At 46.8% G+C, this 21,773-nt stretch overlaps 1 protein-coding gene across 16 annotated transcripts in view; it reads left to right on the top strand.

The window, feature by feature from the left end:
- LOC101144369 (protein FRG1-like) overlaps positions 1-12,887 on the top strand; it is a 55,705-nt gene extending 42,818 nt beyond the window's left edge. For 6 of the 16 annotated variants that reach the window (XM_055359525.2, XM_055359528.2, XM_055359526.2 and 3 more), the window contains one exon: positions 325-1,872. In XM_055359525.2, coding sequence (XP_055215500.1) covers positions 325-471 — 147 coding nt within the window. In that variant the 3' untranslated portion in view covers positions 472-1,872. Of the gene's footprint in view, positions 1-286 lie in introns of those variants that run through there. The other 10 variants (XM_063697138.1, XM_063697136.1, XM_063697137.1 and 7 more) reach the window with 5 other exon arrangements.
- The last annotated feature ends 8,886 nt before the right edge of the window (positions 12,888-21,773 follow it).

The raw sequence follows: 21,773 nt of genomic DNA on the forward strand, positions 1-21,773 counted from the left end.
AAACACAAGGGTAGAGGAAGAGAGAATTCACTCTCTGATGATTTCAGAGCTGAGACGTAGATCTTCTCTCGCCTTTGAAGTCAGACGTGGACTGTAACTTACGCCATCAGCTTTCCTGGTTCTCAGGACTTTAGGCTTGGACTGGAACTCCAACATTGGCAGTCCTGGGTCTCCAGCTTGCTGACTGGAGGTCCTGGGACTTCTTAGCCTTCATAACCACATGAGCCAATTCCTTACAATAAACCTATATATATTCATGCAACTGATAAATATTTTGTTGTTACAGATTTGGCTGCCATGTTCTTTTCGTGCCTGTTTTAACAGAGTCTCAGTCATAGCCTGCCTTCATCTCTGAAGGGACCAGGCGACCCACCGAGTGCCTCGGCAGCCTTGTTATTGCATGCAATCTTCACAGACAAGATCTCACTGCAACCAGCTTTCTACAGGAGCACAAGTGTGACATTATACTGATGACATCATTCTCAGAGAAAATTCATTTTACGCACTAAGGACACACAGATACAAGGAGGCTTACACAAAGGGAATGGATCTTTCCCCAACACAGCAGTGCAAGCCCCTGCCACTTTGCTTCAATTCCTGAAAATTCCTTGGTAAACATGAGGCTGCTCTATTCCTGACACTTTCAAGAAATAGTTATTGATCCTCTCAGCATCCACAATGTTAATACAAGCCCAACATTCTTTAATTTGTGTTTTGTTTTTTGGAGGCACAGTCTTGCTCTGTCACCCAGGCTGGTATGAAGTGGCACGATTTCAGCTCACTGCAGCCTCGACCTCCTGAGCTCTAGCAATTCTCCCATCTCGGCCTTCCAAGTAGCTAGGACTGCAGGTGTGTGCCACCACACTCAGTTAATTTTGTTTATTTTTTTGTAGAGAAAAGGTCTCGCTATGTTACCCAGACTGGTCTCAAACTCCTGGGCGGAAGCGATCCTCTTACCTCGGCCTCCCAAAGTTCTGGGATTACAGGTGTCAGCCACTGTTCCCAGCCCTTTAATTCTTTACTTGGGGTTCAGGTGACAACATATTTCTTATTTACAAATCTTACTTAATCTCACTGATGCTGTCTGTCATTGGCTAACTGACCCACCATGAATGAAGCCTCCTCCAACAAGTCTGGAATCTGTCCGAATCTAAATTAACAGGTGCTCCTATGAATTCCCTCAGAGAACACACTGTGGATGCTTTAGCAACCTCTTCCCATGCCTCCTGAAGTATCTGGATTGCATATGGTGGCCATAAGTAGTCCATGGGCTTCTGATGTAAAAAACAAACCTTCCCCTTTTCACTGTGTTCTGTACAGCATCAGGGCAGTGATTGCTGACCACATACTGGACCCTCTGGAAACAGAGGGCTCTGCATCCATGTCCACGAGCCTTCATGCCCATCTGGCCATCAGGCCTTGGGAAGCAGCACCCCACAGCCTTGGCACAGCTGCAGAGACCTCCTTGCCTCAGGATGGAGTCAAACCTGGACCCCCTGCCATTCTCATCTGCAGGAAACACTGGCCTCCTTCATCCTCAGGCTGTGTTGCTGGAAGTCACCCATCTCCGAGGCCCCTTGGGATTGACTGAGTGACCAGCAGTGAAGTTCATCCACCTTCTGAATGGATGCCATCATCTGACGTGATGGAGCTCAGTGTGTTGTTGCTGCGGTCTTCCCTCCCTTAGCCAGGATGTCCCTGATAAAGGATGACACCCAAGCCTCAGCACAACTGGCCAAACTTGAGGTGGTCATCTCAGCACTGATGCCAGGCCAACAATTAGCCCCATTTGTACATTTTTACAAATTTTTGGCAATTGCCAAGAATTATCCACCTTCCCTCCCCATTGAATTAAAGAAACTTCTTGCCTCATGGATACTCAGAATACAATCAAGGTAACAGATGCCTTTTTTATAACGAAGGACACAGTATGGATCTCACAGGGACACTCCTTATCCCCTGCAGAGTTCCTGACACTACTGATGGTGACCAAGGCAACATTTCCTCAGAAAACACAGTGCTAGGCTTGTGAAAGTGTCTAGTAGGGCTTCCACTGCCCCTATAGGCTGCAGGCAGCTGCTTTAGTTGAGAGATAGACTGAGCTCCTCAAAGAATTCCTATTTAAGTTACAAAGCAGCGAGTGGATGCCCTGCTGGGTTCCACTGTTGCCACAGGCTTTGATTACTCTAAGTTCATGCTTCTTAGGAAAGTGCACTTTTTACACCAATGCTACACAGTTCCCTCAGTTGCCTTTACTGGACATCAAAGAGTTCACATTTTTGACAACCGTTCAGTCCTGGACTGTCCAAGGGGTGGAGCTAGCTCAGTACAGGAAGCTGCCTGCTGCGTGTGGATCAGTAATATCAGACTTGCGCAACAACTCACTGGAGACATGAAAACCAATGCATGAGGGATGCATGACGTCACCCAAATAATTATGAACACTCTTGTGCTGCCAGAGACCCCAGATCTCTAAACCAATGCATGGGGAATGCATGATATCACCCAAATATTTACAAACACGCTTATTCTGCCAGAGACCCCAGATCACTTTTCCTGCCTCCTGCTAAATAAATGGGGGCAGTAGCTTTGCATCGGCTTCCACATTACATTACTCATAACTGTGGCCTTCGTAATCTCTTATGTCCCTAAACACTTATTACAATGTCTCAGCAGCTTTCGCTCAGCCTCTCAAAATATTAGTCATCACGAAAATAAATGTCTGATGTTAAAGCATCAGGGGTCAATTGTATTGTGACACCTAAAATTTCATGCAGCACCCCACCATGTCCTCAGCCTAATGGCTTTCATGCCCCCACCAGACTGCAAAACTCTGAATTAGTCAAGCACATCCCTGAAGGGACGAGGGGTTACCCCACCCTCTGATTTCTACCAAGCCTGCCTCCCACACCATCTGTTCCAGAGAGCAACCCTGGGTAGACCTGCATAAATGCAGTGTCATCCCCCACTGGGCTGAGTATGTGTGAGGAGTAAATTACTGGGGATTTCGTCTGCTCAGTGTTTGTTTTGTCTGCAGCCATTCCCAGAATTCTAGGGCAAGACTAGCTTCTTCACCAATAGGGTGAACAGGAAGGAACCCGAGTGGGAATTGCGTTTTTAAAAAAATCCCTTCCCACCCTCTTAATTACGTAATGCATGCATTTTTATAGCTTTTTTGCTCATTCCATTACCTGAGGTAAGCCACTGATATTTAACCCCTCCTTAGCCTCGGAGGAGGGCAGAGGAGCACTGGTCATATTGATTTCGCTAGCGGTGACATGATTTCCTCCTGTGCCACTCAAATTCTCTCCTTCTTTAACTTGATGCTCAGTAGGTTGTGTTTCTCTCATCTTTGCAGATTGTTAGGAAGATGAGAATCAGCTTTCATTTTTGGTGTTGCCATAGAGAAGACTCCATGGTAATCTTTCTTTGCACAATCAACTTTTTCTTTTCCCCCAGAAATTGCAAATTCTTATGTGAGAGATAGCTTTCTGGAGTCTGCAAACATAGATTATCATCTCTGTTTTGATGGTAAATTTCTTATATCCCCACCAACAATGAAATACTTACATATCATTTTGGCATGTCATATTGATTGCCAACTACACGTAAGAACATTCCTTGATTTTAAATCTAGACTAATTATGAAAATTAAGGTAGTCCCAAAAAATTATTGTGTACAAATTTATAGACCTTAGGATTAAATGAGTTACTATTAACTAATATTTATTGTGCAGTCAGTGTATGGCAGAAGCTTACTATGTACTATTTCATTTTATACTTAAAACAATATTCTATGCAAAATGCTATAATTTCCCCATGCCTCCAATTTGGACATGATAAAACTGGGTCTCGTAAAGTTTTCAACCCAGAGTTCTCTGCATAGTAAGAAGTAGAAGTAAGTCTAAACCTAAGTCATCTGATTTCAGAGCCCATATAGTTAAATGCTCTAAATGCAGCTTCCCATGGTGATGGTGACTATGAGAGCCTGTCACATGATGTAGGACAGTGCTTCCCTGTAACGTGTGCAAGATTCCTGTGATGATGGTGACTGTGAGAGCCTGTCACATATGATGTAGGACAGTGCTTCCCTGTAACGTGTGCAAGATCCCCGTGATGATGGTGACTATGAGAGCCTGTCAGATACAATGCAGGACAGTTCTTTCCTGTAACATGCACAAGATTCCCGTGATGATAGTGATTATGAGAGCCTGTCACATATGATGTAGGACAGTGCTTCCCTGTAACATGCGCAAGATTCCCCTGATGATGGTGACTATGAGAGCCTGTCAGATACGATGTAGGACAATGCTTCCCTGTAACATGCACAAGATTCCCATGATGATGGTGACGATGAGAGCCTGTCACATATGATGTTGGACAGTGCTTCCCTGTAACATGAGCAAGATTCCCATGACTGTGGTCATGGGAATGGTGACTATGAGAGCCTGTCACATATGATGTAGGACAGTGCTTCTCTGTAACATGCGCGAGATTTCCGTGATGATGGTGACTATGAGAGCCTGTCACATATGATGTTCGGCAGTGCTTCCCTGTAACATGCCCAAGATTCCTGTGATGATGGTGACTGTGAAAGCCTGTCACATATGATGTTGGATAGTGCTTTCCTGTAACATACACAAGATTCCCATGATGATGGTGACTATGAGAGCCTGTCAGATACTATGTAGGACAGTGCTTCCCTGTAACATGCACAAGATTTCCATGATGATGATGACTATTTGAGCCTTTCACATATGATGTAGGACAGTGTTTCCCTGTAACATGCACAAGATTGCCCTGATGATGGTGACTATGAGAGTCTATCACATATGATGTGTGCCAGTGCTTCCCTGTAACACGTACAAGATTCCCGTGATGATGGTGACTATGAGAGCCTGTCTGATACGACGTAGGACAGTGCTTCCCTGTAACATGCACAAGATTCCCGTGATGATGGTGACTATGACAGCCTGTCACATATGATGTAGGACAGTGCTTCCCTGTAACATGCACAAGATTCACCCTGGAATCTTATTAAAATGCAAACTCATAGACCACACTTTGACTAGCTAAGACAAGAGCATTTAAATGGATGTCCAGGTGACAGTGCTAAGATCCTACTGTTCATGTGGGCACTGGCTCACCATATGAACAAAACTTAGGACCTCCAGTTCCTGCTGGAAAAGAAATACAGATATATAGGATGTGACTGTGCATATGGAATATCTGTTGTGTTCTCGACATTGTACTAGACACTAGAGATAAAAATTCAAATATCCCTTGCCTCTTTCTGAAAGGAGCTTCCTACACAGTGGCTTCTGACTGCAGTGTATATTTTCTCTTCTGTCCTGGGTGGGTGAGCTCTATCTCAATGTTGGTAACTGAATACTGACCAGTGGGTTTGACGGGGGAGATCATAGCTGGCTGCGCTCCCACATAGCTATGACCATAGCATATCTCGTGATGCCATTTCCCCCTTGTCAAAAGGCTCCCTCCAGTATCATACACACTCTTCATGATTATAAATTCTTCCTCCTTCCACTAAATGTTCCCAAATTTTGCAAAGATAAAAACATAAACCACATTCTTGTCATATTAGTTATATATTAACGATGAAAGTTCCTTACTTTTCTTTCTTTTTTTTTTTTTTGTGACGGAGTATCGCTCTGTCCCCAGGCTGGAGTGCAGTGGTGCGATCTGGGTTCCCTGCAAGCTCCGCCTCCCGGGTTCATGCCATTCCCCTGCCTCAGCCTTCCGAGTAGCTGGGACTACAGGGACCCACCACCACACCTGGCTAATTTTTTTGTATTTTTAGTGGAGACGGGGTTTCACCATGTTAACCAGGATGGTCTTGATCTCCTGACCTTGTGATCCGCAAGCCTCGGCCTCCCAAAGTGCTGGGATTACAGGCATGAGCCACCACACCCAGCCCAAGTTCCTTACTTTTCATGTGTTTAATATTTTTTCCCAATTTATAGAATATATTAAGAATAAATTTTAGCCATGCAAATCTATTACAAACTTCACGATATACTTTGCTATTTTTATATTTCTTATACTCTTATAAAATGTGTGTTCTGGACTCAAGTTGGCTTCCATTTCTTCCCTCTGGCTTCTATTACTTTAGGCTATGAGCAGAGATGGACGAGGTGGCTACTGTAATGGATCAAGGCTATGAGCAGAGATGGATGAGTCATCGGCTGTAATGGATTAAGGCTATGAGCATCTTGTGAAGTAGGATGTTAAATATGTAAATGTCAGAATGAATCCAAACTTAACAATTCAAAATTGGATTGTAAAACAGCTCAAAAAAGACTGAAAACACAGCTCTACACTTTAGGAGGCTGAGTCAGGCAGATTGCTTAAGTTCAAGAGTTGGAGACAAGTCTAGGAAACATGGAAAAACCGTCTCAACAAAAAAATAATATATTTCTAATGAGCTGAGTATGGTGGTATGAGCCTGTGGTCTCAGCTTTTCAGGAGGCTGAGGTGAGAGGATTGCTTGAGCCCAGAAGGTAGAGGCTGCAGTGAGCTCTGATCACGCCACTGCATTCCAGCCTAGGTGACAGAGTGAGACCTGTCTCAAAAACAAACAAAAATAACAAACAAAAACAGCTCTAAACGAAAGTGGCTAGAAAAGTAGCTCAAGTTGTTCCTGTCTGGTTAAATAGAAACATAAATGAATTACTTATGTGCCCCAGTGGCTTCATAATGCTGAGAGCAAAGTCAATTATTCTAGCAGGTTCTAGAAAACTTATATCATGGGGTTCAATGAAAATATCAAATCATAAATATAATAATCAAATCTGAAAGTGAATCTAGTTTCAAAGACCTCAAAAGCCAGTGTTTAGGTAGCTCTTTTCCGATAGAGACAAGGGATTATTTGACTTCTTATCTCTGTTGTCTAGCACAATGCCCAGAACACAACAGATATTCCATATGCACAGTCACATCCTATGTATGTGTATTTCTTTTCCAGCAAGGACTAGAGGTCCTAAGCTTTGTTTATATGGTGAGCCAGCGCCCAAATGATTAGCAGAATCTTAGCACAGTCACCTACACACTCATTTCAATGCTCTGGCCCCTTATCCAAGCTAGTCAAAGTGTGGTCTATGGTTTTTCATTGCAAGGGATCCCCGGGTGAATCTTGTGTCTGTCAAAGGAGGAGAAGCACTGCCCTCAAAATATAGAAAAGGTGAACTAATTTATCCAGGCAGCCTGGCTATTTATTCATGTATTTATTTATCTTGTTGATGGGAAGATTCAAATTGACATACACAATCACCCTCATAAGGATTTCAGGTAAAAAACAAACAAAGGTTTAGATATCAGATGTGTTTTACAATTACCGCACCAGTCTTTTTATTACAGAATCTAGTAGCATATTTCCAATAAATCTAGGTGAAAATTTCTATCTCATGAGCCTTCTGTCAGTATTTTTAAAATTGGATACTCTATTAGTGGCCAAATTGAATCTCTTACAGACATCTCACTCAAACTGTATTCATACTTTCCAATAGGCCCCATAAAAATCCTTCTTCTGGAGCAATCTAATATATTTATCCACCTCTTTAGACACTTAGGTAAGTATAATACAAGTTTTTGTGTGTGTGTGTGTGTGTGTAGTGTGTACCTTGTGGACTTTTGTCCAGTTTCTGCAACACCTGACGCTGAGGCAAGTTTAATGTAAATAACGTCCAGCAATGTTAGAAATGTTGACTTTTATTTGCCCATCAGGGAAAAAAAGGTGAATGTTATTGTAGAGGAAATTTTCATTCTGGAAAAAATGCCTACTGTTTGAATATTACTTTCATGCTTTCCACAGATATTATACACAGATATTATATTGCAAGGATTATGTTTCAAAGTCATCAAAAATAGAAAATACATTTTATATTTCTAGCTGAAAATAAGAACAGTAATTAGCCTACCTTTGGGGAAATGTGATAAAAATACTAATGACCATCACAACTCATTAAAAGCATAAAATGTGCAATGATTTAAACTACATGTTATTTCTATGAATCTGCGTAGAAATGTAGACACATTTGATAAATGCCATTTAAAGTCTGAGTGCTTTGGTAAATGATTCATCTATAGGTTGAAGGGATTACTTTTATCTGCCTTCATAGTGAGAATTAGATTTCTGTTCTTTATAAAGCAGGGAATACAGATTGTGCAAGGAGTAAAAGCATTCAATCCTTATTAATAATGATGGTAGCTGAGCTGCAGAAAAGAAAGCCTGTCAGAGTAACGTGTTCAGTTTTACATCATAATCAGAGTGTGTCCATCTCTGTTGAAGGCAGAATTAAAAACGCCTTCAACATTTTTAAAATAATAGATGAAAAACATCTCAAAGTCACTTTTAAAATTTGAATTGACGATTCCACATAACAGGAAAAGGACCAGGAACATCTTAAATACTTCACGATGGAAGTGATGTTTTAAGTGTAATTTCATCAAGGAGAAGTTTTTCCAGAAAGTCTTTTGACCTCAGTAAGAAGCTTATTTACTCTGGTAAATAGTTTCTAGTAAGATGAGAAAGACTTGATTTTTTAAAAACAATTAAAAATTTACATTGTTTAATCTAATGTTGTGATTTCGAAAGTACTACTTTTGCTCTTATAGTTACGCATGTGTATTTATATGCATTTTCTTGGTTCATTCAAACACCAATAAAATACTTTACTATCCAGGCCCCTTAAAAGCCAAATTAATTTCTAAAAGTGAGGATTGTATGTATGCTGTGAGGTGTGCGCAGGTGTATGCGTATGATGTGTATGTATGGTGTGTGTATGTGGTCTGTGTGTGTAGTAGGTTCATGGGGTATGTATGTGTGTGGTGTGTATTGTGGGTGCTATGTGTATATACTGTGTGTAGTTTGTGGGTGGTGCATGGTGTGTATATGTGCTGTGTTTGTGGTGTATGTGTGGTGTGTGTATACTATGTGTGGTGTGGTGTGCGTGTGATATGCGTGTGTGCAGTGTGTGGTGTATGTGATGTGTGTGTATGTATGGTGCTGGGTGTGTGTGCACTGTAGTGTTTGATGTGTGATGAGTGTAGAATGTGTGGTGTGTGTGTGCACAGTGTGTGTGTTGTGTGTATGTGATGTGTGTTCTCTGTGTGTATGGTGCTATATATAAGTGTGCAGTGTGTGGGGAGTATGTGTGGGGTGTGTGTTTGATGTGTGTGGGGAGTATGGGGTGTGTGTGGTGCTGTATGTGTATGTTGTGTGTGTAGTAGATTCACGTGTGGTGTAGTGTGTGCAGTGTGTGGGGCATATGCGTGTGTGCACATTGTGCAGTGTGTGGTGTGGGGATGTGCGTGCGTGTGCACATGGTGTGTGTGCAGTGTGTGTGGTGTCTGGGGTGTGTGTGTGCACATGGTGTGGTGTGTGTGGTGTATCTGGGGTGTGTGTATGTGCACCTGGTCTGTGTGCAGTGTGTGTGGTGTGTGTGTGGGTGTGTGCGTGTGCACATGTGTGTGCAATGTGTGGTGTCTGTGGTGTGTGTGCGTGTGCACGTGGTGTGTGTGCAGTGTGTGTGGTGTGGGTGTGTGTGCGTGTGCACGTGGTGTGTGTGCAGTGTGTGTGGTGTGGGTGTGTGTGCCTGTATACATGGTGTGTGTGCAGTGTGTGATGTCTGTGTGTGGTGTGTGTGCGTGTGTACATGGTGTGTGTGCAGTGTGTGTGGTGTGTGGGCGTGTGTGTGCGTGTATGCATGGTGTGCTGTGTGCAGTGTATGTCGTGCCTGTTTGGTGTATGTGTGGGGCATGTGTGCTTGTGTACACGGTGTGTGTGGCGTGTATGTGGTGTGCACATGTACACATGGTGTGGCATGTGCAGTGTGGTGGGTTGTGTGTGCAGTGTGTGGTGTCTGTGTGTGGGATGTGTGTACACATGGCGTGGTGTGTGCGGTGTGTGGTCTGTGGGGTGTGTGCGTGTGCACATGATGTGTGCGTGCAGTGTGGTGTCTGTGTGGGGTGTGTATGCGTGCACATGGTGTGTGTACAGTGTGTGTGTGGTGTGTGTGCCCATGGTGTGTGTGCAGTGTGTGGTGTCTGTGGTGTGTGCATATGCACATGTGTGTGCAATATGTGGTGTGTTTGTGCACATGGTGTGTGTGCAGTGTGTGGTGTCTGTGTGATATGTGTTCATGTGCTCATGGTGTATGTGCAGTGTGTATGGTGTCTGAGTTGTGTGTGTGTGCACATGGTGTGGTGTGTGCAGTGGGTATGGTGTCTGTGTGGTGTGTGTATGTGCATTGTGTGTGGTGTCTGTATGGGGTGTGTGCCTGTGCACATGGTGTGGTGTGTGCAGTGTGTGTGGTGTCTGGGGTGTGTGCATGTGCAGATGCTTATGTGCAGTGTGTGTGGTGTCTGTGTGCGCACATGGTGTGTGTGCAGTGTGTGTGGTGTCTGGTGTGTGTGTGTGCACATGGTGTGGTGTGTGCAGTGTGGGGTGTGTGCATGTGCACATGGTGTGTGTGGAGTGGGTGTGGTGTGAGTGGGGTGTGCATGTGCACAGGGTGTGTGTGCAGTGTGCGTGGTGTCTGTGTGTGCATGCGCACATGGTTGTGCAGTGGGTGTGCTGTGTGTGCAGTGCGGGGGTTGTGTGCGTGTGCACATGGTGTGTGTGCAGTGTTTGTGGTGTCTGGGGTGTGTGTGCCTGTGTGTGGGATGTGTATACGTGTGTGTGGGGAAAAGAAAGAAATCAGACTGTTACTGTGTCTATGTAGAAAGAAGTAGACATAAGAGACTCCATTTTGTTCTGTACTAAGAAAAATTCTTCTGCCTTGAGAGGCTGTTAATCTGTAACCCTACCCCTAACCCTGTGCTCACAGAAACATGTGCTGTGTCGAGTCAAGGTTAAATGGATTAAGGGCTGTGCAGGATGAGCTTTGTTAAACAAATGCTTGAAGGCAGCATGCTTGTTAAGAGTCATCACCACTCCCTACTCTCAAGTACCCAGAGACACAAAACACTGCGGAAGGCCACAGGGACCTCTGCCTAGGAAAGCCAGGTATTGTCCAAGGTTTCTCCCCATGTGATAGTCTGAAATATGGCCTCGTGGGAAGGGAAAGACCTGACTGTCCCCCAGCCTGACACCGATAAATGGTCTGTTCTTGGGAGGATTAATAAAAGAGGAATGCCTCTTTACAGTTGAGATAAGAGGAAGGCATCTGTCTCCTGCTCCTCCCTGGGCAATGGAATGTCTGGGTGTAAAGCCCAATTGTATATTCCATTTACTGAGATAGGGGAAAACCTCCTTTGGGCTGGAGGTGGGACATGCTGGCAACAATACTGCTCTTTAAGGCATTGAGATGTTTATATGAACATCAAAAACACAGCACCTTTTTCTTTACCTTGTTTATGATGCAGAGACATTTGTTCATATGTTTTCCTGCTGACCCTCTCTCCACTATTACCCTATTGTCCTGCCACATCCCCCTCTCAGAGAAATGCCCGATAATGATCAATAAATACTAAGGAAACTCAGAGACTGGTGCCGGCGCGGGTCCTCCTTATGCTGAGCGCCAATGCCCTGGGCCCACTTTTCTTTCTCTATACTTTGTCTCTGTGTCTCTTTCTTTTCTCAAGCGTCTTGTTCCACCCGATGAGAAACGCCCACAAGTGTGGAGGGGCAGGCCACCCCTTCACATGTGCACATGGTGTGTGTGCTGTTTGTGTGGTGTCTGTGTATGGGTGGTGTGTGTGTGTGCACATGGTGTGGTGTGTGCAGTGTGTATGTTATGAGTGATTGCTTCTCTTAGCATGTGGACATCAGTCTTCAAGACCAGCTTTCTCCATGTGTCTGGGAACATAAGAAACAAGTTTCTGCAATAATTTTTACACAGGTTTTCCAGAGAGGGACCAAATCTCTGTCGTGAGTGGGTATCTGCGCCTTTGCAGGAGGGAATGTGATGTCCTGGCTTGGCTCACACCTTCTGAGGGCTTAGGCAGTTTTCCTGCTGGATCCCTCACTGTGGCCAGAGAGGGAGGGCTCTGTTTCACCACAGGGAACCAGAAGAGGACTGGTGCGTGGGAAGACCAGGTAATCATAATGGTATTAATAATAGTGGTAATAATACTGTTTTATACATTGTATATGTCATAAGGATTTTAAATTTCATGTAACATAATTGTTGTAAAAATGTCCCCAGTGTGTTTTGTGCTATTTGCGTGGTGTTGAAATATGTAAGAATTTACATTTTAGGTACATTAGGTTTATTCCTTTTTATATGGTTTCTGTTTGAAATTTTGATTTTAGAAGACATTCATTCTCAAGGTCATAAAACACACACACATCTAATTTTCTTTTCTCTCTCTCTTTTTTTACATTTAATACTGGAATTAACTTTTATGTAAGGTGTGGGACAATGATTCAATTCTGTCATTTTATATTCTCAAATCATTACCCAATATTTTAATACCATAAATGGAACAATCGCTCTGTTTTGTGGGTTTAAAATGTTACCCTGTTACTAGATAAAATTACACTCAATTTCTGTGTTTTTAATTCCCTTTCATTAATGTGTTTATTTTTGTGCCATTTCAAATTTAATTTTGAATAGTGACAATAATCTAAAATATCTTATAGTAAATTTTATAATATTGGCTCTCATTGTGTGTATGTTCAATATATGGACTTAAAATCACATGTTCTTGTTCAAAAATATTTTTCTTGGAATTTTTATTGGAATTTGAGCATATTTTTAAATGCTTTACAGCAAACTAAAGAGCTAATATTATTGAGTCCTCTCATCCAGAATGTGACATGCAAATTCCTCAAACCTCCCTTAATGCCATTTAGTCAGAATTAATATGTTAAATCAATATAAATTAGTATAAATGAGTATAAATAATGAGTAAAATAAATTAATGTGTTTGGCTCCACGTTTCTGTCTTCTGCCTTCTATTACTGATGTTTTGTTCCTATCTTTGTTGTTTTCTATAGTTTCTTTTATTATGTCTTTTTCTGTCTTGTGATTTGAAAACTATATGACACATTGTAATGTTTTAATTTTTCTAATTTTTTGCTTTTAATTTTAACTAATTTTATTTTTTAGAGAAGTGCAGGTTCACAGCTAAACGGAGCAGAGAGTACAGACTTCTCCTATGTCCCTTTCCCCCACACACAGCCTCCCCACTACAGCTTCCTGCCTCACAGGAGCACACCTGTGACAACCAGGAACCTACCTTGACCCTTCATTATCACTCAAAAGCTTACAGTGAACATTCACGTTTACTCTTCATGTTGTGCGTTCTGAGTCTTGACAAAAGCATAATGGCAACGGGATATTATTCACTGCTAACAGGAGATGAACTATCAAGCTACAAAAAAATACATGGAGGAAACTTAAATGCATATTGCTAAAAGAAGAAGCCAATCCGAAAAGTCTACGTACTGTTCGATTCCAATTATATGACGTTCTGGAAACGGTGAAACTATGGGAACAGTAGAAAGATCAGTGGTTGCCATGGACCAAGGGGAAGGAAGAGATGGATACACAGAGCACAGAGAATCTTCACGGCAGTAAAACCATTCTGTATGATACTGTAATGGTAGACATATACATTTGTAAAAATCTATCTTAACTTTTAATCTTTTAAATTACTTTTTTTTTTTTTGATGGAGTCTTGCTCTGTTGCAAGGTGGGAGAGCAGTGGCACGATCTCGGCTTACTGCAACTTCCGCCTCCTGGGTTCAAGCGATTCTCCTGCCTCAGCCTCCCGAGTAGCTGGGACTACAGGTGCCCGCCACTGCGCCCGGCTAATTTTTCTATTTTTAGTAGAGACTGGGTTCACCATCTTGGTCAGGCTGGTCTCAAACTCCTGACATTGTGATCCACCTGCCTTGGCCTCCCAAAGTGCTAGGATTATAGGCGTCAGACACCGCACCTGGCTGTTTTTGTTTTAAGAACTGCAGACAAGCTGGGTGCAGTGTCTCAAGCCTGTAATGGCTGCACTTTGGGAGGCTGAAGTGGCTGGATTGCTTGAGCCCCGGAGTTCAAGACGAGCTGGGCAACATAGTGAGATCCCGTCTCCACAAAAAAAGGTATTTAAAAAAATAGCCAGGCATAGTGCTGCATGCCTGTAGTCCCAGCTACTCAGCAGGCTGTGGTAGAAAAATTACTTGACCCAGCAGTTGGAGGCTGCAGTGAGCTGTGATCATGCCACTGCACTCTGGCCTGGGCGACAGAGCGAAACCCCATCTCAAAACAAAGAACAACTAGAAACCTACAAGCATACTCAGAGATATTGTGGGTTTGGTTCCAGACAACTGCAACAAGGGAAATGTTACAACCAAAAACCTACAAGCACACCTCAGAGATATTGTGGGTTTGGTTCCAGACCACTACAATAAGGCAAATGTTACAACCAAAAACTTACAAGCACACCTCAGAGATAGTGTGGGTTTGGTTCCAGACCACTGCAATAAGGCAAATGTTACAATCAAGTTAGTTGCATAAACATTTTGTTTCCCAGTGCTTATAAAAGTTATGCTTAAAATTATATTGTAGTCTAATGAGCATTTAATAATTAATAATTAGTAATTAATAGCATGTCTAAAAACTGTGTACATACCTTAAGTTAAAATACGTCAGTGCTAAAAAATGCTAATGAATATCTGAGCCTTACCAAGTCATAATCTTTTTGCTGGTGAGGATCTTGCCTCTATATTGATGACTGCTGGCTAATCAGTGTGGGGGCTGCTGAAAGTTGGATGCCTGTGTCAATTTCTTCAAACAATGAAGTTTGTTCCTTTCACAAAAGATTTCCCTGTAGCATGTGATGCTGTTTGGCACCGTTTTATCAACAGTAGAACTTCTTTCAAAATTGGAGTAAACCCTCTCAAACCCTGCTGCTGCTTTATCAACTAGGTTTATGGAATATTCTAAATCCTTTGTTGTCATTTTAACAATGTTTATAGCATCTCCACCTGGATTATATTCCATCTCAAGAAAATATTTTCTTTGCTCGTCCATAAGAAGCAACTCCCTATTTGTTCAAGTTTCATCATGAGTTTACAGCAATTTCATCTCACCTTAAGGCCCTAATTCTAATTCTAGCTGTCTTGCAATTTCTACCACATCTGCAGGGACTTCCTCCACTGACATCCTTAGCCCTCAAAGTCATCCATGAGGGCTGGAATCAACTTCTTCCAAACTCCTGTTAATGTTAATATTTCAACCTCCTCCCATCAATCACAAATGTCCTTAATGGCACTTAAGGATTGCTATTAAGGACATTTGTGATTCACGGGAGGAGGTTCAAATATCATGAAAGGATTAATGGTGAATCCTTTCCAAAAGGTTTTCAATTCAGTTTATCCAGATTCATCAAAGAAATCACTATCTATGACAGCTATACCTTTACAAAATGCATTTATTAATTAATAAAAACACTTGAAAGTCAAAACCACTCCTTGATCCACAGGCTGAAGGTAAATATTGTATTAGCAGTCATGAAAATAACATTAATTTCCAAGTACATCTCCATCTAAGCTTCTGGATAGCTAGGTGAAGTGTCAATAAGCAGCAATCTTTTTTCTTTTTTCTTTTTCTTTACTTTTATTTTTTCTTTTTCTTTCCTTCTTTTTTTTTTTTTTTTTTTGTTTGACGTAGTTTCGCTCTTGTTGCCCAGGCTTGAGTTCAGTGGTGCGGTCTCGGCTCACTGCAACCTCCGCCCCCAGGGTTCAAGGCATTCTTCTGCCTCAGCCTCCCGAGTGGCTGAAATTACAGGTACTACCACCATGCCTGGCTAATGTTTTTGTATTTTTAGTAGAGATGGGGTTTCATCATTTTGGCCAGGCTGGTCTTGAACTCCTGACCTCAGGTGATCCTCGGCCTCCCAAAGTGCAGGGATTACAGGTGTGAGCCACTATGCCTGGTCAAGCAACAGTCTTTTTAAAGGAATTTTTTTTTTTTTTTTCTGAGCAGTAGGTGTCAATAGTGGGATTAATATATTCAGTAAACCATGCTATTAACAGATGTGCTGTCACCCAGACAGTGATGTTCCATTTCTAGAGCACAGAAAGAATAGATTTTGCATAACTCTTAAGGGTCCTGAGATTTTCAGAGTGGTCAATGAGCACTGGCTGTAACTTAAAGTCACCAGCTGCAGTGGTCCTCAGAGAAGTTTTGAAGCCAAACATTGACTTCGCTCTAGCTATGAAAATTCTACATCTTCACTAAGCTTAATCATTTCTAGCTCTGGACTTAAAGTGAGAGACGTACAAGTCTTCCTTTCATTTGAGTTCTTTGAAGCCACAGTGGTTACTAATTAGCACCCCCCGGTGGGTGTCACCCTCCTCCCTCCTCTATCAAGTTCACCCACACCGGGGCGTGGGGAACCGCGCTTCCCGCAACCCACATGCCCTGTGCGCCTGGGGCTCTCCCACAGGGGGCTTTCGTGAGCCAGGCAGCAAGGGCCATCCCGCTGCTCCAAACCAGCCAGGCTGCGCAGGCAGAAGGACTATCCCAACCTGCCCAGGCATGCGGGGCTTTGTGTTCGCTGCCCTGGCTCCTCCAGAACTGGGGCTTTCCCATCCTCAGACTCCCTGGTAGTCTCCGCTCCCCAACAAATGACTGGAAGACCAGAACCCGCAGCGCGAAGTCCTTCTGGGCGCGTGCTCAGTGGGACAGCTTGGGCCCCCTCAAGCTGAGTCACAGGGGCAAGGTGTGCTTGCGCCACCCACGTCCCACCGGAGTACGTGGTGGGGCTGGAGCCCCAGGTCGCCAGGGCGGCGTGGGAACCCGAAGACGGGGCACCTCCACCTCCAGAGCTCGCGACCCCGGAGGCCTCCGCGTCAAGCACAGATGCCAGCCATCCAGGCGCCTCCCAACAGCTCCAGGAGCCAGGGCTCTCGTCTGCACTCACCTCCAGCCTGTTAGATGAGCTCCTGTCAACCCCAAAGTTTCAGCAAAAGGCTCAATCTTTCCTAGATCCGGCGCCACTAGGGGAGCTGAAGGACGTGGAAGAGCACGCTTTGCTGGAACCACTCCTCAGCCAGGAAGAACACAGGGCTCTTCTGGAGGAGCAGGTTGGAGCGGGGTTGGGGCGGGGTGGGGGCAGGGCGGCGGCCTCTCTTTCGCGGTGAACCTCAGGCTTGGTATGGAGAGGCGTATCTTCCCTTCCAGCTGACCTGCCTAGGATCCCTGAGTTCCAGGTCCAGCGAGAGACTCCACACAGAGGAGGGCTGTCAAGAATGACAAGAAAGAATTCCTGAGCATTCCGGGGATCCCAGGGCCGGTCCAGGTACCGGCAGGTGGGCTGTCTACTGCGCTTACGTGGGTTTCCAGGCAGCAGCCTGGGTTTTCTGACTAGCCCAGGCGGAGCTCTCATCCCTTTTTCCCCGCGTTCTTCAGTCGGGTTGGCGGAGACCTCAGTCCGCGAAACACTGGGCCGGGGCAGAAGCCAGGCCAGTTCTCCTTTCTGCTGCTCCACTCCTGCCTCTTCGTTCACCATCACTTGCCAACCCGTGTCCCATCAGCCTCCTTGCCAGCACAATGGAGGGCCTTGCAACTAAATGTAGACCTGAGACCCCCTGCAAACCGGGGTGCTGCCCATTCCAGGCAAAAGGGAAGGCAGGCAGAGATGAGGACAGGAACGGAGACAGAGTGAGATGGAAGGATGGAGCTAGGAGAGGATGGGTGGAAGGAGGGACCCCGGAAGGGAGAGAAAGAGGGAGGGAGAAAGGGAGGAAAAACCCGGGGGAGGGAAGAACAGAGGGAAGGATGGACCAAGGGACAAAAGGAACAAGAAGCAGAGAACGGAAGGCAGAGACAAAAACGGTCTTATGCCTCCAGAGCCAACAGGACCCAGCACTCCGGGAAAATGTTGGGTTCCCATTGCGGTCTAAGTGCTGGGCCCACAGCCCCGTTGGCCAGCGGGGCGATCAGCGGCCCTCTGGATCGCCAGCCTGGGTTACTTCATCCCGGAGCAATTCAGACCAATTCCATTTCCGAAGGAATGAGCGAATTCCCCAGAAAGCAATGAGTTGAGACTCAGGTGGTTGTCTGCTTTTCATCCACATGGTTCACAGATGACATATCCCCACATTGAGCCCTGCAACAGAGCTCGAGGCGGATAGTCCCATCCACACGGCAGTCACACTGAGGCCAACTGAAGCGTGATTCTGGATTCCACGTTCTTTGCCCTCTGCAAAAGGTGCCTGTTGCTCAAGTTTCTGCCCCCCGAAAGCGTGACCATGTTGACTGTTTGTTTCCCGAGCTCTGTGGGGCCCCGGAAACTTCCAGGAATGCGTGGAAGACCAGCATCATGTCGGTGCTCTCCTTTCCAGTTTTCAAACAGGCTATATTGGAGACTCCCCATTTTGCAGGAAACAAGAATGCATCGTCAGGCTGTGATGTACGGGATGTTTCTTTTCTCTGTGGTTTTGCTTTCGTTGTCTACGTGAAAATGAACAAGATCCACACACCTGCGTGTGTGAGACTATCACGGCAACTGTGACACCCACGCGCTGGCAATAGAGTTGGCAGCCTGATCGCGGGACAAAGGTACTGATGGACATCCAGACACTCCCCACCACAATCACTGGCAAACCCACTCCCAAACACACAGATGCACAGGGGCGCACGCGCGGGAACACAAGCACACACACAGACACACAAAGACACAAACAACTTGAAGGAGAGCAAGGGACAGAGGGATGGAGAGATAGAAACGGAAGGAGAGAGAGAAACAGCCATCGAGAGAGAGACAGAGAGGAACTGGGGAGATTGAGAGAGAGAGAGAGAGCAAGGTGGAGAAGGAAGTAGAGAAAGGGAAAGGGTGAGGGAGCTACAGAGGGAGAGCAACAGAGCCTTGGAGAGGGAGGCTCTATCTGGTAGACAGGGTCCCCTTTGGCCAGGGTAGGGTGGAGGGTGACTGGGCCGGGCTGGAACAGGGGGGCAGGGCCGCCCCTGCGGGAAAATCAACGGAGCCCTGATACGTGTTTTTACTTGGATTGGTTGGTGGCCTTGGGGGTGCATTTCATAGCGTCATTCCTTTGTTGGCTCCTCCCTGTCCTCTTGGTGCTGTGGGCCCCGAAAGTTGTAGAGTGCACCCGTCACTGTGGCAGGAGCAGTGGCGCTGAGTGTGCCCACGGGCCGCGGCTTGGGTCTCTTTCATTTTCCGGGTGGTATGGCCGTAGACAATGGCAGTGGCGCCTGGCTGGCAACCTGGGGCCGCGAGGCTGGGATCAGGCATCCCGGAGCCGCTTGCCCGTGGCCGGACTGCTCTCCCCCTCTACGCCCAAGCACCACCACTCGCCGCGCTGCACTTTCTGCCGACCTCCTAGAGCGTCCGCTGTCGCTGGTGGCCAGACCAAGCGCGAGACCTACGCGGCGCCAGAGGCCTCCATCCCCTGCCAGGGCTCTGGACTCTCCATGCGGCCACCCTCTCGCTGACACTCCAGGCCTTCCCCAGGCTCTCGAGCTCCAGAGCTTACAACACCTGGGGCCCGCTCAGGACGGGGTGTGCTCCGAGGCGTCAGGGCCCAGGGCTCAGGGCCCAGGGTCCTGGGGTACCCTCCGGTCCTCCACCTTGCTGCGGAAAAATTATTTTGGATTCCTGGCCGCCCTCCTGAAAGGCCCCCTCTTGCCCCACACACCCAGAGCCGCCAGGGCTGCCCAGGGGCTAACAGCCGGCCCAGCCCCGCGGGCCCTTTTTCTCACAACGCCCACACCATCGTCGCTTGTTCCGACGAGGACGCGCCGTGGCCAATGGGGCAGGAAGGCTCTGCTTTGCCCCGTACTAGCACTAGAGCCCCGGCAGCCTCATCCCTGGAAAGAGGGGCTGACGGACACCCAGACACACCCCACCACTACTACGAGCAAACCCACCCTGACACACACTCGGTTGCACACGCGCAGACACACACACACACGGACACACACACCACACCCGGGCACACACACACGGACACACAAAGACACAGACACAGAGAGCTTGAAGAGAGACCACCCCTCATATTGTCTTATGCCCAATTTCTGCCTCCAAAGAAAGAAGTAAAATCTAAAAGGCAGAAATGAAATCCACAGGCAGACATCCCTGCGCCACACCCTGGGCCTGGTAGTTAAAGATCGACCCCTGACCTACTCGATTATATTATCTATAGATTACAGACATTGTATAGAAAAGCACTGTGAAAATCCCTGTCTTGTTTTGTTCTGATCTAATTACCTGTGCATGCAGCCCCCAGTCACTTTCCCTCTGCTTCCTCAATCCATCACGACCCCCTCACATGGACCCCCTTAGAGTTGTAAGCCCTTAAGAGGGACAGGAATTGCTTACTCAGAGAGCTAGGTTTTTGGAGACCTGAGTCTGCCGATGCTCCCAGCTGAATAAAGCCCTCTCTTCTACAACTCGGTGTCTGAGGGGTTTTGTCTGCAGCTCCTCCTGCTACAGAAGGAGAGCAAGGGAGAGAGGGATGGAGAAATAGAACCAGAGGGACAGAGAGACAGCGATAGAGAGAGAGACAGAGAAGGGGGAGGCGAGACAGAGGGGGGAAGAGAGAGCCCCACAGTAGAGAGTGAAGTGGAGGAGGAAGTAGAGAAAGGGAGAGGGTGAGGGAGTTGTAAGAGCGACAGCGACAGAGCCTTGGAGAGGGAGGCTCTGCTCAGTTAGACAGGGCACCTTTCAGCAGGCCGGGGTGGGGTGGAGGGTGCTTGGGCCGGGCTAGAACAGGGGGTCAGGGACCCCATCCAGGAAAACCAACAGAGCCCTGAGACGTGTTTTTTTTTTTTTTTTCTTGAATTGGTTGGTTGCTTTGGGGGTGCGTTTCAGAAGGTCCTTCCTTTGTTTGCTTCTTTCTGTCTCCTTGGTGCCGTGGGCCCCGAGATTTGTAGAGTGTGCTGGTTTGTCTGCTGGGAGCAGTGGCACCGAGCGTGTCCACGGGGAGAGACCTGGATCTCTCTCCTGTCCTCAGGACTGGAGTTCACACGAAGTCTGTGGCATTGGGAAAGCGGGTGCACAGGGACGGATTTCCTCGTGGCTGGCGAAGACAATGTCCTTCCCCTGGGGAAAGCAGCCCACGGGTTCTGGAGCGGAGGTCTTCGCTGGGGTCTGTGGGACCCGCTGTCCCTGCCCGCCCCTTCCCCCGACTTGGACGGTTGCCGCATCGCTGGAAGAATGAATAGAATTGCCTGGGAGTCCGGGGAGCGTGAAGACAGCCGGGACCTCAGGGAACCCGCGCCTTCGCCCTCGGGGTCGGTCCCGTCGCGCCAGGGTTGGAGCCGGGCTCCTGGTGGGGCTGCGGCGAGTCGGAAAAGGTGGGATGCTGCTGCCTGGCGGTGCTGCAGCGGCGGATCTTCAGGACGAGGTCCTGGGCTTCGGCTGGGGCGCGGGGGTGGTCAAGGGGTAGTAGAGGCGGGGGGCAGTTGGGAAGCACGGAGACAAAAGGGGGAAAGAGGGAGGGAGCGGGGAGCCAAAAGCCTACGGCACCCGCTATTACCAGGCGGAATCCCATCCAGGTACTAACCAGGCTCGACCCTGCTTAGCTTCAACAGATCAGAGGCGAGAGGGCCCGTTCAGGGTGGTGTGGCCTAGATGCCAGCAGCAGCGCCTGGCTGCCCCAAGAGCCCGGCCTAGCCACGCCCGCACGACTCCAGGCGTTACCGCCACCCCGGGGCCGCGGGTCTGGGATCCGGGACCCCCAGAGGCGCTCGCCCGTGCCCCCGGGCAGCTGTCTCCCTCTACACCCGAGCACCGCCGACCTCCCAGAGACTCCCGCAGTCACCGGCGGCCAGGCCTGGCGCGGGACCAAT

Source organism: Gorilla gorilla, chromosome 14, assembly GCF_029281585.2.
Source record: "Gorilla gorilla gorilla isolate KB3781 chromosome 14, NHGRI_mGorGor1-v2.1_pri, whole genome shotgun sequence".
Taxonomy (NCBI): Eukaryota; Metazoa; Chordata; class Mammalia; order Primates; family Hominidae; genus Gorilla; species Gorilla gorilla.